We start from the raw sequence: 15,756 nt of genomic DNA on the forward strand, positions 1-15,756 counted from the left end.
CACGCAGAAGACTCCATTCAGAGACCAAAGGCAAATGGCTGTGTGAGGCACTTTGGATGGTGGTGTGGGAATTCGCCCTATTTGACATGCAAATTCCTCCAAGAGCTGAAAGAGCCGGAGAAACAGGTGTCCAAGGAAGTGTGCTGCTGCGTGGGTGAGGGCGGGCGGGCGGGCGGACGGGTGGGTGTGAGGGCGTTGAACGATAACACAGGAGGCATTCAAATACTGCTCGTAACTTTGGTCCCGTCTGTGTGGCACTTTATCCCCTTGTGTTTGACAGTAAATGCAGACGTAAGAGAAAGTTATCATAAAACAAAAAACCCAGGAAATACATGTTCAAGTTTTATTGATTTAAATGGAATTTGGTGGAAAAAAAATACACATTTTAAATCAAATGAGGAAAAATATCAGAAATCTACATGCCCCTATCAAAATAAATGCTCTGTTGTTTCAAAATATAACTGTTGCAACGATTAATAATAAGCAGCATCTTATCAACTTAGTGGAGTGTGCATTTTCCAGTGGATGGAAAGCAAACTAAACGTTCTTACTCTTTAAAACGACCGGTTAACTTATTCAAATTCCTTCCCTGGACCAAAATTAACTCTTCAGGACAGCTTTTTGCAGAAACCGTTGAAGTATTGGTTAAAAAACAAAACAAAAACAAAAAACCCCACAAAAATCAAAGTTTTAAAATCTCCAATGTGACTTTAAAAAGCTCCACAGGGCATCACAAGTAAACAGTGCCTCAGAACAAATTTTTTAAAATGAACCCGTAGCATATGCTTTACAACATTTGAGTGTTTAAAAGTCAACACATACCCACAACCATTTTCCATTATAGAAATCGACTGAAAATAATCTCCTAAGGTATGGTGGTAACTCCAAATAAAGCCACATCTTTTGCTGGTAATGTTAAACGTTGCCTGTTTTTCCAGTTCATTTCGAATTTTTCTTCACTTGCAGCATCTCGGTTTTATACAAGTATTTACACGTCACCGTCAAAGGTTTACAGCTCCATCGGCTTTAGCCGCAGAGAACAACCCTCTAGTGCGCTCCTTTTCTTTTATTGTAATAATTATACAAATTTAAAGCAGATGAAACCTTTAAAGTGTAATTGTACAAAAACAGCTTATACTGTTTCATTTACAACATAAATAAAAACTCCACGCACTCCCAAACTGACAATACTGTCAGACACAACTGAATTACTTCCACGAATACATCTTAAAAAATAAACTTTACAAATCTTTGGCTTAGTGGCACAAAATGTCCCTGAACTATCGTCCTTCATTTGAGTGTCAAACGGCTTGCGTCGGTTTTTTCCTCTCCTTTTTCCCCTGTAAGACAAAGGCTGCTGCTCACTGACGGAGGCTGAGAGATAATCTCAGGACGCCCTCTAGTGTTCAGTGACAGCAGAGACTGACTCACTGAGGCAGCACCACAGACTCTGCAGAGTGCACGCGTAAAAACTGTGCGTCTGCGATTTAGTGCGAATAACTGAGACTAACGATACAAATCTATCCGATGGCAACCTAGTGACTGTAGGCAAAAAGGAAGTCTGGGGAAAAAAGCAAAGAGCTCCTGGCAAAAAACTCAATAATTAAGACTCAATGTTTTAAAAGATGGGAGATAATCAGAGTGCTGCTTTTAAGAGGTAACTAGCAGGAGGTGTTAACAGTTAGCTACAAGCTTTTTTTCTCCAAAAGGGAGAGATCAGCAGCCTTTACCATCAAGAGAGCTGCTCTGAAGCAATTCTGTATGCAAATGTATGGAGCAACAAAACCTATTTGAGCTTTATAATTTTCTACTTATGGAACTTCCCAACTCTGTGATAAATAAGAGAACATATACTTTATATATAAAGAATACGTTCTTCTCTTTTCAAGAAGGCGCACAGCGTAATAAGCATTAGTGACCCTGTCAACATTACCGACGGGTGTCATTAAAATCTTTTGCCACATGTGACTATTCTCCAGTGGGCTATTTCTAATTATTTAGTACTTTAACGTTGCATTGTGATTACACTCACAGAACTCCAGTAGTGGCTCAAGCATACTGGTGGCATTAGAGGTGAAAGCAGGCGAATTTGATCATGCACTCACTAATTCTTTTTTCTTCTTCATTGTTTATCTTTTAGAGTTTGAATTAAACTTGGGGGAATCAGAACTAGACATTTATGTGTTTACATGAGTGATTATGAGGTTCATCTTTTTTTGTTGTTAAAGCCCAATGGAGATGGGCAAAATAGCCCCAAGTTCAAACGCCTGCCTGCAGGAATAAAACCTAATTTATCGGCGTCACACATTGTCGTCATCTGCTGCTGGTCCCTGGAAATGACACCTCTGAGTTCCACTTTACAAATGTGGCTGTAGGATGTAGTTAAAAAGCATAGCAACCTGTGTGAGTGAAATGACTTCAGCAGCTGCTTAGCCTAGCTGCTTAGCTGGCGTTCAGTTTTACAAACTTATGTAAAAATTCACAAACATCTCAGTTTTATTTTTGCCCCAGACACACTGAAAGGTGTCGTCATGTCACTGCTTGGTTAGGCCTGTATGGACTTACTGCTGTTTGTAAACTGTGATAAATCTTCTCCTGCTACAGGTAGGTGTCTTGCTCTACACTGCTCAGACTCTCTTTGGACCCTTTTAGGGTTATATGTTCGAAGAGAGGTGAGGGGTCAGAGGAAGGAGCGTAAGGATTAATCAGCTCCTGTGAAGGGAATGCTGTCTTCATCTCATCTTCATCCTTAGTCTTTCTACTTCTTGTGGCTGCATTTTCTTCATTCACATCCGTCTTGGGTGCCAAGGGAGACTCCACGGTGATGGCAGGTCTTTGTTTCAGGTGTTGTTTGCTGTGTGGCTCAGAGGTCATGATGGCTTTAGCCCCGTGCATCCTGGGAGGGGATTTACAGTGCAGATCTCCGTGACTCTCCTTCCAGCGCCGGAGCTGAGCATTGTGCTCCTTCTCAATCTTTGTCTCGGATATCGTTAACTCGATAATCTGAAACACACATAAATACAGGAGTGTGAGCCACACGTGATTTAATGTCTGAGCTTTTAGTTAAAGCATTTCCATTATTGGTGTTTTCACAATCTCAGCAGTTAAAGTCTCAGAAGGGTTTGCAGGGTCAAAATAAGAAAATGGATTGCAAAGACTTAATGGTCTGTGTAGGTGTACCTCATGCACCAGGAAACTTTCTTGCATGTACTCTGGATTTATTGCTCGGAGCAGCTCCATTGTCTCATAGAGACTTTGGCAGTCCTTCAGTTTCTGCTGGGATCCCAACGTGCATTTGAGGAGGACCAGGCCCACTTTGAAGAGGATCTTCACTCCTGAGAACATACACGTCACACAAGACAACATGAGGCCAGATCAACTAACTTTCACATTTTATATTAGTAATTCATTTCTCCATAATAACCATGAGAAGTACTTTGAGTTGGGTTGGGTGACACAATGATTCAGTGCGGTAACACATTTGTATTATTTCAAAATAAAACAACAGGGAGGCTTCATGTTTTTAGTCTGTGGGTTGTTACTTGGATATTCTGATCACAGCTCACTGATCACTCTTTATCTCCGTTTTACCCCGATTAGTACCAGAGAAACCCTCCATCAGCGCATATACACTTGCCAGCCACTTCATTAGACACATCTGTTAAACTGTTCATTAACACAAACACATAAACAACCAATTACACGGCACATAAATGCAATTAGGCCTGTAGACATGGCTAAGATGACATGCTTTAAGTTAAACTCAGAAGAAAAGGTGACTTCAGTGACTTTGAATGTGGCAGATGGGCTGATGTGAGTATTTCACAAATGGGTGCGATTTTTCTGAACAATCATCTCAAAGGTTGACAGAAAATGGTCAGGTATGCAAGGTATGCAGAAAAGCATCTCTGAATGCACAACACAATAAACCTTAAAGCAGAGTGGCAGAAAACCACAGCAGGAGCCGCTCCTGTCAGCTAAGAACAGGAAACTGAGGCTACAATTTATAAGGCTTCACAACAAGTAGACATCTAAAGATTTGAAAAATGTTGCTTAATCTGGTTAGTCTTGACTTCTGCTGCAGATTCTCACTCTCTTGCTCTCCCTCACACACAGCAAAAAAAAATTTTTGTGTACCTCCCTTTGTTTTGTCTTTCAGGTGATAATAATATAAATAAGATAAACAACAAAATAAAAAGATTAACAAGAGGAGCCTACAGAGTCCATAGTGCTCCTCTTGGAAAACAAGTTGTGTTTGGCACAACAAAGCAGAGTGCCCCTTTGTGCCAACTGACCATCATTTAAATACCACTCTCTACCTGAGTATTATTACTGACCAACCCTTTATAACCACAACGTCACAAAGCTAGAATCATCTCAATCATGAGATGACATGACAATGAGTTCACTGTGCTCAAAACACAGTCACCAGAGCTCAAGAGCACCTTAGGTATGTTGTAGAACGGGAGGTTGCCATCATGGATGTGCATGAGTCTGTGATGCTATCATGTTATCAGCACCCTGTTGACTTTGTGCAACAACAATTTAAGACAGCCAGTCATTAAAAAAAGAGTTCCTAGCAAAGTGTCCTGTGCATGTAAATGGTAAATGTATTTATATAGTGCTTTTCTAGTTTTATCAACCCACTTAGATTCACGCACAAAAATAAAGGAAGGTTTGGGGGTTCAGCATCTTGCCCAAGAGCACTGATGTGCAGACTGGAAGAAGCCTGAATCGAACCACCGACCTTTCAATGGCTGAAAAACTGCCTCCCTCTCTGGAACCATCAGACCCAGCTCTTCAGGTTTTGTACTTTCTACTTGGTTTTGTTACAGTTATCTACCTTAAACTGTTACTGATTCCTGACATTAAAGTAAAATCAAAGAGGAGGATGATGGTCATATGATGGGTATTGGCGGACCGTTAAATGCTACCATTTTGTATTCATTTAATTGCTGTCTAGAGACTGATAACTTAAGCAACGGAGGGATACGTTTAAATGAAAAACCAAAAAGCACACAACTTTCAGCCAGGCCACTAATACTTCATCCTGTCTATCTCAACACTTCTCTTATTTGTCTGCACCAACTAACTCAATGCAAAGACAGGAAGTTCTTCTTAGGTGTGCCCCCAAACTCAAGTGTGGCATTTTCCACTACTGCACTGTGAACTCTCCACTCAGTCAAACAAAAATCAACCACAAGCCACATCAAACAAATCTTCCATCTGTGAGCTTAAAGTAAAACACTTCTGTTTACTAGCATTTGAATACACTATCGTATCTATCCCATCATCTCTGTAAGAGTAGCAATTCAATGCAATGCAATTATAAAAAAGAAGAAAATCTATCAGTGTGGGGCACTTCACCTTCACACAGGAACATGTCCCAGACGCGCAGCACCGAGCCCCACGGCAGAGTGCGAGAGAAGATGCACATGAACCACTCGGTCATGCACAGGGTGGGCTCCAGCTTCTGCTTCTTTAAGTGACGGTAGGCCACAGAGGAAACCTGCTGCAGCAGAGCGTACAGAATCTCCCCGTCGAGCTGGATCGCCTCCTGTGGAGACAACATGCAAAAACAGTCAGCAGAGAAAGAACAGACTGCTTTGTCTTTGCTTAATCTGATTGTCTGATTATCTTATCCTTCTAGCCTGGTCACCACCTCAGGTAATTAGGCTGTTAGCATATCAGCATGAGTGACAGAGACAACGGCCTAAAGAGCTGTAACACTAGAGCAGCCACACGTACCATCGAGCTGAAAAAGCGAAGTTCTGGCTTTAGAAAATTAGGCCAACAGACAAGCTGTAAATATCAAACTAAACTTTGAATGACTTCAAATCTTGAAGCTGAATTTGTTTTTCTACGGGTAAAAGTCACCTTAATTCCTGGGAAAAATATCCATAAATATCAAAACTGTAAAACAAAATGATTTTTGCCCATTATGGGGTGTGTTTGGAGTCCTTAAATGACTCATTTATTTACTTGTTGGTACAAAACACATGTTCATTTTGTGTACATAGATATACACTCACCAACCACTTTATTTAGTATTAACTTGTTACAACTTTCACTGACACCTTGTTATTACCAGGTTAGCCCCCTTTCGTCTCAGCCCATATTAAATCTTTTCATCACAAAATCAAAAAGGTGGTGGAAACATTCTTCAGAGATTTTGGTGTATATTAAAATGACACCACTGCACAGTTTCTACAGGTTTGTCGGCTTCACATCCATGATGTGAACCTCCGGTACAGCCACATTCCAAGGGTGCTTATTAGATTGTGATCTGCTGAGTGTGGAAGCTATTTGAGTACAGTGAACTCAAATAACACAAAAACCCCAGTGTAAGATGACATGGGCTTTATGACATGGCACTTTCTTCTGCTGGAAGCGGCCACCAAACATGGGTACACAGACATAGACAAGGTCAGCAACAATGTTCTGACATGCTGTGGCATTTAAACATGCCCAGTTTGTCTAAGGGACAAATTATGCCAAGAAAATATCCACCTAAGAAATTTCCTGTTCTAGGGTGACAGGAACAGCGTGTGATTAGATATTTAGTGGCTGGTGAGTGTACAGATTACAGGTAGATGAATAACAGGCGGAACAGTGACACTGACAGCAACATACCAGCCCTGCACTGTAGTATCCAGGAAGGTATTTTTCACAAATCTGAACAAGAACCCAGAAAGCATCCTAGGACCAAAGAAAGAGGGAGAGAGAATTAGAGGAATCACAAATTAAAGTAATAAAAAAAGTACTTTTTACATAAAGTAAAATGATGATGCCGTTGATAGAAAAATATACATTTGAAAAACAAACTTAGAAATTAACATTTTCGATTAGAACAGATGGCATCCAGTATTTTAGATTAGAAAAAGTATTAAATATTCACCTCAGCTGGCATATGCATCAGAAGTACAGCAGCGACGGGAGCCTGAGCCTGGCAGTAACCCTCATCAGGCCGATACAGAGTGTAAGCCTTCAGCACACGAAACAGGTCCTGCTGCCTATACATCAAAACAGCTGGTTTAGAAACAACGTTTGGCCTCATTAGGCGAAAAGTGGGACACATAAAAGGATTCTGGAAGCGAGGAATGGAAACGCATACCCGTGACCTCCTCTCGCTGCAAACATTTCATGGAAAGGGAACTGTCGATGAAGGTCCCGCTCAATGATATCAACCCATTTGGGATCTCCTTGCTCCTCGTCCAGTTTCTAAATAACACAATTTGGTTGGCATTTTTAACATTATGTTGTTTTGTAAAACATTCTAAGTATAGCTACAAGCCTTCTATTCCAAATAGCAACATCTGTTTGCAATTTAGTCTTTGCTAAACTATAGCAGTGTAGTTTTGGTTGCTGATCTTAACAATGCTTTTCGATGCAAAGTGCAACAGCACAGATAAAAATATTGTAACTAAAACTTTAAGTGTGTACCGTGTTTGGATGTTTACTGGCGTGCTATTGTTAAAACTGAAACAATAGACAATATCCTGGCATGCTGTCAGTGATGTGTACGTATCAGGACTCTTCCTGCACAGTTCCACCCAAAGATATTTTAGCCAGAGCTAAAACTAAAACTCTTCCTTTAACTGCATTCTTGCTTTAAGGATTAGTCGATCATTAACGACAGTTTCACATCTAAAATTGTCACAAATATGGTAAAAAATGTACAGCTGAAACTTTTTCTGTCAAATACAGGAAGACAGACTCCCTAACTTATTTTACAAATGATTTTGCATCATATATCTTGTCCCAGGCCTGAAAAGAGTGCACTTTTTTCCCCAAATAGATAACTATATAATTACTCTAGGAAAACAATTCAGGGTGAATTTAAAGAAAAATTGATCCAAAGTGGAAAAACCCATCTCCATTCTTATGTTACAGAGCTTATGTTCTTCTCATCATACCTAGCATATACTCTGAACACATGCTAAGACTGCCTACCATGATTGGTACGTGCGACACATCTCATCACCTTCTTTTTGTAATATTTCTGTTTGTCTCTTCCTATGTTTAATGTGTAATTGTCTTTTTGTAATACGTCATCTAATATTGTCATATTATGTTTTATTTATTTGAGAATTTTAAAAAAAAAAGTCCACTTTTTAAACAACTTCCTATGACTGACCTGGAACTTGCCCTGGTTTAGCTCCCTTTTCACTTTGCCTCCAGAAAGGTAGAGCCAAGCTCGGCCTCTCAGGGATGGAGGGATCCCCTTCTGACAGCGCTCTTTCACCTGTTATACAACACATGGACAGTTCAAGAAGAAGCTGTATATAACAACTGGACATAATTAATACATCTGATGTCATTTACAGCTTATAAAGCGGACCTTCTTGTGTCTTTTGGCCATCCACTTGTCCCAGCTGTTGAGCATCTCCAACCATTTTGCCTCCCGCTGTCTCAACACCTCAGTTGGGACCTCTTCAGCACTGTGGAGGAGGAAACAATTAAACTGATAGAGGCAAACAAATTATTCTCAGCCCTGACTGACAATGGTTTCACTCTTCTGTGCCATGTCCAGTAATCCTGTCATCATAGAGGGCAGGAATCTCTTCCTTGTACGTGTAGGAAACCTAACCTCAGGCTAAGCAGTTAAACACTGGCAATCAGCAAAGAAGTGGATGGAAAACAGGAAGCTGTGGGAGAACTTTCCCTTTGTTCAGCTTACTACACCCTCCTACTCAAAACATTTACTAATCTCTCACCTCACTGCAGAGCTGCTGAAGACCTGAGCTGTCACATTTGACACACACAAAAACAACCAAAGAAACCTGGTCTATTTATTTATATGATTAACTTTACAACTTACTGCAGTGCCGTTATTAAAGCAAGCTCAAACAATGCCACTTACACCAATGTTATCTAATAACCCCAAAGAACAAGATAAGGACAGACTGCATTGTGTCTTCAAAACAGTAAAAAACACTAAACATTTTGTTGTTGACAGGTCAGCCTGCTTGGCTGAATCTGTTTTTCTTCATTTATTTGAAAAATGAGTCATATTACTTGGTTTATAAGGAAAATTAAATTAAATGAATTAATTAAAGCAAACAAACAAACTTTCTGCCAAACTTTGCCTATGTTCAAGGCAAAGTCCAAGACTAGCTTTAAGAGCAAGGAAGATAGACAAACCAGGATGGTGTGCAGACCCAGAAGTGAAAGCTAGCTTTTGAGGAGGGCTTTATTAAAGGGGACTTACAGCATTATACACAAACATGTACAGTAACAAAGGTAGATATTTGTATGTCAGCTAACAAGGTCAGCATATGTGCAAGCAATCCTTGTGATCCAAAATGTCAGGATTTATATTGCACCAAACACACTTTTTCAGACCCTTTTTTTACTCTTAGGTCTGTATGATGACCACACAAAGGTGAGTGTGACAAAGGGAAAAAAACAAAAAAGCTACCTCCTATTCCTACCTTCTGTTTACAAGGGTCAACCAATCAGAAGAAACTTGTCTTAAAAGAACTGTGTGTCCTTAAAAAGAGAGGAGCTACCATGACTTCTTTTGAGGTTGAATTGAGGGGCTGCACCAAGTCCCAGTATAAGAGAAATATAATGATTTTGAACTGTGGATGATGGAAATGTGGCTCCTTTGGCTCCACAGGGATGGATGGTGAAGGTATAGAGAGCAAATTTAGCAGTGGAAGAAACTTTTCTCCCACTCCCACTTGTTATTACCAAACAATTCACAATTGAAATTCCTGTCTGATGTCATTTCTTTTGGAATATCTCAAATATTGTTCACTAGAATACATTTGTTTCCCCATTTTCAAGCCTTAATATTTTTAATACCATTCATGTCATTTGGGTAAATTGATGGTATAGAGCACACCTCATATATGGGAATCTGTGTAACAAATTTCAACCCCCTCTTTAAAACTGTTCTGTCTACAGGGTTTCTAAAACACTAGTGCAGGCTGTACTATCAGATTTTCAAGCAAATGCAAGAATTTGATGTTGAACTTCAGCTACATTTTTGAAATTCCACATTCATTAAATCATAGTAGCAGATATTTGGCCTAAAAAATGTGATTGACATAATTTAAGCAGCTCCCTAGGTATACCCGTTTAAAAATGGCTCCACAGAAACCCATCTTCATCACAATATGTTAGTTTACTTATTGAAAAACAACAGTAATCTGGGAGTTCTTCTACTAAGAAGTATAGATATCATCACCCAAGATCCCGCTGCTCCCCCATGGAAAGGTGGTTAGGCTGAAGGAACTTGGTCCGTTCACATGAAATGACCCTTATCTAACTCAGGGTCATTTCCCAGAGCCATAATGGGATGAAATGTGTGATACACCTATGGCCAATTAACCTAACAGGCATGTCTTGACTCTGGGAGGAAGCCAGAGTAGAGTGAACCCACCCAGCTGCAGACAGAACATGGAAACTTTGAACCAAGAAATGTCTTCCTGTGAAGTGACAGTGCCAAGTTACTGAATATTAATGCCAGTGAGAAAAATACAACAAAGAAGGAATCCGGTCTCTCTCATTTTGGTGCCAGAGAGCTGTTGAGCAAGAAAAGTAGGAACACAGAATACAGACTAACACAAATAGCTTGGGATGAATGGAGAGTAGGGCTGCCACGATTTGTCGACTAGTCACGATTACGTCGACTATCAAAATCGTCGACGACTGATTTAATAGTCGACGCGTCGTTTGAAGCTTTGTAAGATCACAAAAGACGCAGGAATAAGTAGTAGGATTTAAGAGTGTAATAACGGACTGAAACAGAAGATGGCAGTATTGCATGTACAAGGATGTCAGCTACCGTTAAACCCCGAAGAAGAAGCAGCTGTGTCCCAGAATTCATAGCGCGGCCCAGCGCAGTTTCCAACAATGGCGGCAGCTAGTTAGTTTTAATGTTACTCTTATTATTCTTTCTGGGTCACAAAATAAACGTTTAACATATTTTCAGCCGAGAATGTAGCTGTGTAAACCTCAAATATCTGCTCAGTTTATCAGGACACCACATATTTTCAAAAGCGCTCCGACGTTTTCGGAGACATCTGTTACCCACTAGCTCGTTAGCGAGCCGGGGGCTAGGCTCACTAGCGCCGTGAGAACACCGGACTCCCCGCAAATCGTTTTCAAACCCACCGCCGTCTTTCGCTACTCAGGTTAAATATATATGAGTCACTTAGATAACTTAAAATGTTATTGTTTGGCTTTTTTTTTAGTATTTTATTTGTTCCTGAGTAAATCAGTTTGTCTGAGATTAAAGTTATAGTTTTTACACATCTGAATAAACGTCAAGCAGACAGCTGATTATCAGAAGTGTGAGATGCTCCAGAATATACTCCAGTGTCCTGTTATATTTTAGAAAGCAAGGAGTTTATTAAACTTCACCGAAACAATCTGCAAATTTCATTAAAATTTAATAAACTATCATCTTGTCTTTATTTTTAGTTAGCACCTTAAAAGCTTAAAGCTGTAAGCTAATGATAGTTATATAAGAGCAGATGCTGCTGGTGCAATAAGCTGTAGTTTTACGTCCAATGGATGATGATCTGATTAGTCGACTAATCGCAAAAATAATCGGTGACTAGTCGACTATCAAAATAATCGTTTGTGGCAGCCCTAATGGAGAGCAGAGGCCCCAGTCCGCGAGATCTTCAACGCACACCTCCGGCAGAGCTTCAACAGCATTCCGAGGGAGACTGGGGACATTGAGTCCGAATGGACCATGTTCAGCGTCTCCATTGCCGAAGCTGCTGCATTGAGCTGCGGCCGCAAGGTGTTTGGTGCCTGCCGTGGTGGTAATCCCCGAACCAAATGGTGGACACCAGAGGTGAAGGGAGCCACTAGGCTGAAGAAGGAGTCCTATCGGGCTTGGTTAGCCTGTGGGACTCCGGAGGCAGCCGACAGGTATCGACAGGCCAAGCGGAATGCGGCTCGGGCAGTGGCTGAAGCAAAAACTCGGGTGTGGGATGAGTTCGGAGAGGCCATGGAAAAAGACTTTCGGACTGCCTCGAAGAGATTCTGGCAAACCGTCAGACGTCTCAGGAGGGGAAAGCGGTGCTCTACCTGCACTGTGTATAGTGCTGGTGGAGCGCTGCTGACGTCGACTGAGAAAATTGTCAGGCGGTGGAAGGAATACTTCGAAGACCTCCTTAATCCCACTGACACGTCTTCCGAGGAGGAAGCAGAGTCTGGGGATGAGGGGAATGACCCGCCAATTTCCGGGGGCAAGGTCACTGAGGCAGTTAAACAACTCCTTGGTGGCAGAGCCCCTGGTGTTGATGAGGTCCGCCCCGAGTTCCTGAAGGCTCTGGACGTTGTAGGGCTGTCCTGGTTGACACGCCTCTGCAATGTTGCGTGGAGATCAGGGGCAGTACCTGTGGACTGGCAGACCGGGGTGGTGGTCCCCATCTTTAAGAAAGGGGACCGGAGGGTGTGTTCCAACTACAGGGGGATCACACTCCTCAGCCTCCCTGGGAAAGTCTATGCCAGGGTGCTGGAAAGGAGAGTTCGTCCGTTAGTCGAACCTCGGATACAGGAGGAACAATGCGGTTTTCATCCTGGTCGCGGAACACTGGACCAGCTCTTTATCCTCTCCAGGATACTTGAGGGTGCATGGGAGTTTGCCCAACCAGTCTACATGTGTTTTGTGGACTTGGAGAAGGCATTCGACCATGTCCCTCGGGGTGTCCTGTGGGAGGTGTTGCGGGAATATGGGGTGTCTGGCCCATTGCTACGGGCCATTCGATCCCTATACAACCGTTGCAAGAGCTTGGTTCGCATTGCCGGCAATAAGTCGGACTCGTTCCCGGTGGGTGATGGGCTCCGCCAGGGCTGCCCTTTGTCTCCGGTTCTGTTCATAATTTTTATGGACAGGATTTCTAGGCGCAGCCAAGTGGCGGAGGGCTTTCGCTTTGGTGGCCTCAGAATCTCATCTCTGATTTTTGCAGATGATGTGGTTCTGTTGGCTTCATCGGGTGAGGGCCTCCAGCTCGCACTGGAACGGTTCGCAGCCGAGTGTGAAGCAGCGGGAATGAGGATCAGCACCTCCAAATCTGAGGCCATGGTTCTCAGCCGGAAAAGGGTGGAGTGCCCACTCCGGGTCGGGGATGAGTTCCTGCCCCAAGTGGAGGAGTTCAAGTATCTCGGGGTCTTGTTCGCGAGTGATGGGAGAAGGGAGCCGGAGATCGACAGACGGATTGGGGCTGCAGCTGCAGTAATGCGGATGCTGCACCGGTCCGTCGTGGTGAAGAGGGAGCTGAGTGTAAAAGCGAAGCTCTCAATTTACCGGTCGATCTACGTCCCTACCCTCACCTATGGCCACGAGCTGTGGGTAGTGACCGAAAGAACGAGATCGCGGATACAAGCGGCAGAAATGAGCTTCCTCCGAAGGGTGGCTGGCCTCTCCCTTAGAGATAGGGTGAGAAGTTCGGCCATCCGGGAGGGGCTCAGAGTAGAGCAGCTGCTGCTCCACATCGAAAGGAGCCAGCTGAGGTGGTTCGGGCATCTGACAAGGATGCCCCCTGGGCGCCTCCTGGGTGAGGTGTTCCAGGCATGTCCCACCGGGAGGAGGCCCCGGGGCAGACCCAGGACACGCTGGAGAGATTATATCTCTCGGCTGGCCTGGGAACGCCTTGGTATTCCCCCGGATAAGCTGGAGGAGGTGGCTGGGGAGAGGGAGGTCTGGGCCTCTTTGCTTAGGCTGCTGCCCCCGCGACCCGGCCCCGGACAAAGCGGATGAAGATGGATGGATGGATGGGATGGATGAATGGAGAGCCAGTTCCATCAGAAACAAACTGACCAATCCACTGAATCGTAACCCTCCTTTTTAACAATGCGGCCATTTTTTTCCTGACAGTGATGCATTACAAAACAGTGACGTCAAACTCAGGGCAGTGTACACTATTGCACATACGGGCTTTATTTCTGCTGTTTCTACACCGTGGTGTGAAATAGAGATGATACAGCAGCTGTGCTGATGCTGAAGAGCATGTAACAATGCACTGAAACCAAATCCAGTCTTATCACGGTGCATCTCAAAAGATTACAATGGTATAATATCCTTTTGCAACGAATAATTAAATACACTTTTTTTAAGGGTTAGGGTTAGGGTTAGGAAAAAAACTTTCACCCTGATGCACAAGTCATAAGGTCAAGGGATCATCAGCGCACTCTGGTTCACTTTGAGGCAAACAACAGTAACAATAAAAAGCAGTGAACCATTAAACCAGGTGGGGTTGGGTTAAACTGTAAAGCAATGTGTTTACCGTGTACAGTTTGAAGCCATCCAACCTTAACTTTTCTTCTTTTGACTATAAACAAACTCATTATTGATAAATATTACAGCGTCAGTGGGGGAAAGAAGCCATCTGAGCCGCAGAGAAGACTGAGTTTTATTCGCGTTTATCCATCTCAGTCAAAGAAGAAAAGGGACAAGGAAACCTTTATGAATTACTCCATTGATTTCGAGGGCTAAATAAAATATCAGTTATGTTAAACGACACTTACGAGTCTCCAGCGTATTGCTGGGCTCCTCCTGTGAATCCGTACTTGTCCACCTGGGTCTCTCCGGGGACGACATTGCCGTTTACCTCTGGGTCTAATCCGTGCGAGGAGCCCGTTCCATTTTCTGTCAGCTTCTCTGGGTTGTCTCGCAAATTAAGTCCATTGCTCAGCTCCGTTCTGGCCATTGAGCCAACATTTATCTTAGCGTAAGCCGCCTACAGGGTCTTCAGAAGAAAAGCTGCCACTTTAATGCCGTCCATGGGAGCCGCCTGCTAGCTACGGTTGCTACTGAGATAGCTGCTAGCTCGCTAACGCTACAACAGCCACTTGAGTTTTTTTTTTTATGTACATCCCCCTCTCCTCCACATAATTAACGCTCCACTCACACTCTAAATCGCACCTCGATGACCGCTTAATTAGCAGCAAAGTATCTGTTTGCTAATCGCCCAAAGTTACTGTGCTAGCATCACACAACTGTCAGCTGACACACACCTAGTTTCTGTGCTGTCAGCAGGAATGTGAGTTAGCTGCTGGCTACAAGGAAGAGAAAAGCTGTCTTGCCCCGAAGAGCGTAGTAAACAAAACATCCATGGAATCTTGTGACTCCCTGTTGCCACCTAATGCTGGAAATCACACATGCAGGTACGGTTAGCAATTTCACTTCACTGACAATTACCACAGGAAGTTATTTTTCTGCAACCAGCATAAGAGTGCTCCATTAAATCGTTATATCTGATCTTAATTACAAGTGAGGTGACATTGTCTTTCAAATAGTTCAGACAGAACTTGTATTGTAATAACTGCATTGCACTGAAGCAGCAAAATCTTAGTTGATGCAGAATACGGAGTAAAATAGCCGACATGCAAAAACGCCCTGCATTCACATCTTTAATCATTCACTTCTGCAAAAGTCATGAGTCATCCCTCATTTCTTCATATTTTGCTTTCAAGGAGTCAGACTTGAGCAATAGTTCTCTGGGCTTTCTGAAAGTCTTCCAAAGATAGCGGCTCCTTTTTGATTCAATTCCAGAGTGAAAACGTTTGTTTGTTTGTCAAACCACTTTACTGTAACCTATGAATATTTCAAGAATAAAAGAGTTAGGTGTGTATTTTATGTTTGCACATAGAAAGGAATTTAACTCAAGGGATGAACAGGATAAGACAATATAAATTTTTTTTTAAATTGTATACTTATCTACTTTGTTATTAGGAAAATGTAATTTGTTCCAATTTCTAGAGATGAATTTATGAAAAATGAAAGAAATA

The 15,756-nt window shown here is 42.5% G+C and overlaps 1 protein-coding gene across 1 annotated transcript; it reads right to left on the reverse strand.

The window, feature by feature from the left end:
* Positions 1–329: 329 nt before the first annotated feature.
* Positions 330–15,083, reverse strand: LOC147325875 (TBC1 domain family member 10A-like). The gene is made up of 9 exons (XM_086300610.1): positions 14,494–15,083; positions 8,342–8,441; positions 8,138–8,245; positions 7,115–7,221; positions 6,899–7,013; positions 6,634–6,699; positions 5,368–5,557; positions 3,181–3,335; positions 330–3,003 (listed from the first exon to the last, which is right to left on the reverse strand). Exons 1-9 carry the CDS (start codon positions 14,673–14,675, stop codon positions 2,599–2,601), a joined length of 1,428 nt encoding a protein of 475 aa, XP_086156736.1. The 5' UTR covers positions 14,676–15,083; the 3' UTR covers positions 330–2,598.
* Between the last annotated feature and the right edge of the window lie 673 nt (positions 15,084–15,756).

Source organism: Aulonocara sp. 'chitande type north' Nkhata Bay, linkage group LG7 (assembly GCF_057382095.1).
Source record: "Aulonocara sp. 'chitande type north' Nkhata Bay isolate Kocher_YH1m ecotype deep benthic linkage group LG7, A_spYH_male_GT1.1, whole genome shotgun sequence".
Lineage (NCBI taxonomy): Eukaryota > Metazoa > Chordata > Actinopteri > Cichliformes > Cichlidae > Aulonocara > Aulonocara sp. 'chitande type north' Nkhata Bay.

Bases quoted from the DNA above. Each gene is read 5' to 3' on its own strand.
- LOC147325875 (XM_086300610.1), bottom strand. From the start codon at position 14,675: ATGGCCAGAACGGAGCTGAGCAATGGACTTAATTTGCGAGACAACCCA. The intron at 3,336-5,367 runs GTGAAGTGCCCC...GTATGTTCTCAG, and splicing joins GGACATGTTCCTGTGTGAAG to GAGTGAAGATCCTCTTCAAA. The intron at 3,004-3,180 runs GTACACCTACAC...TGTGTGTTTCAG, and splicing joins AAAGTTTCCTGGTGCATGAG to ATTATCGAGTTAACGATATC.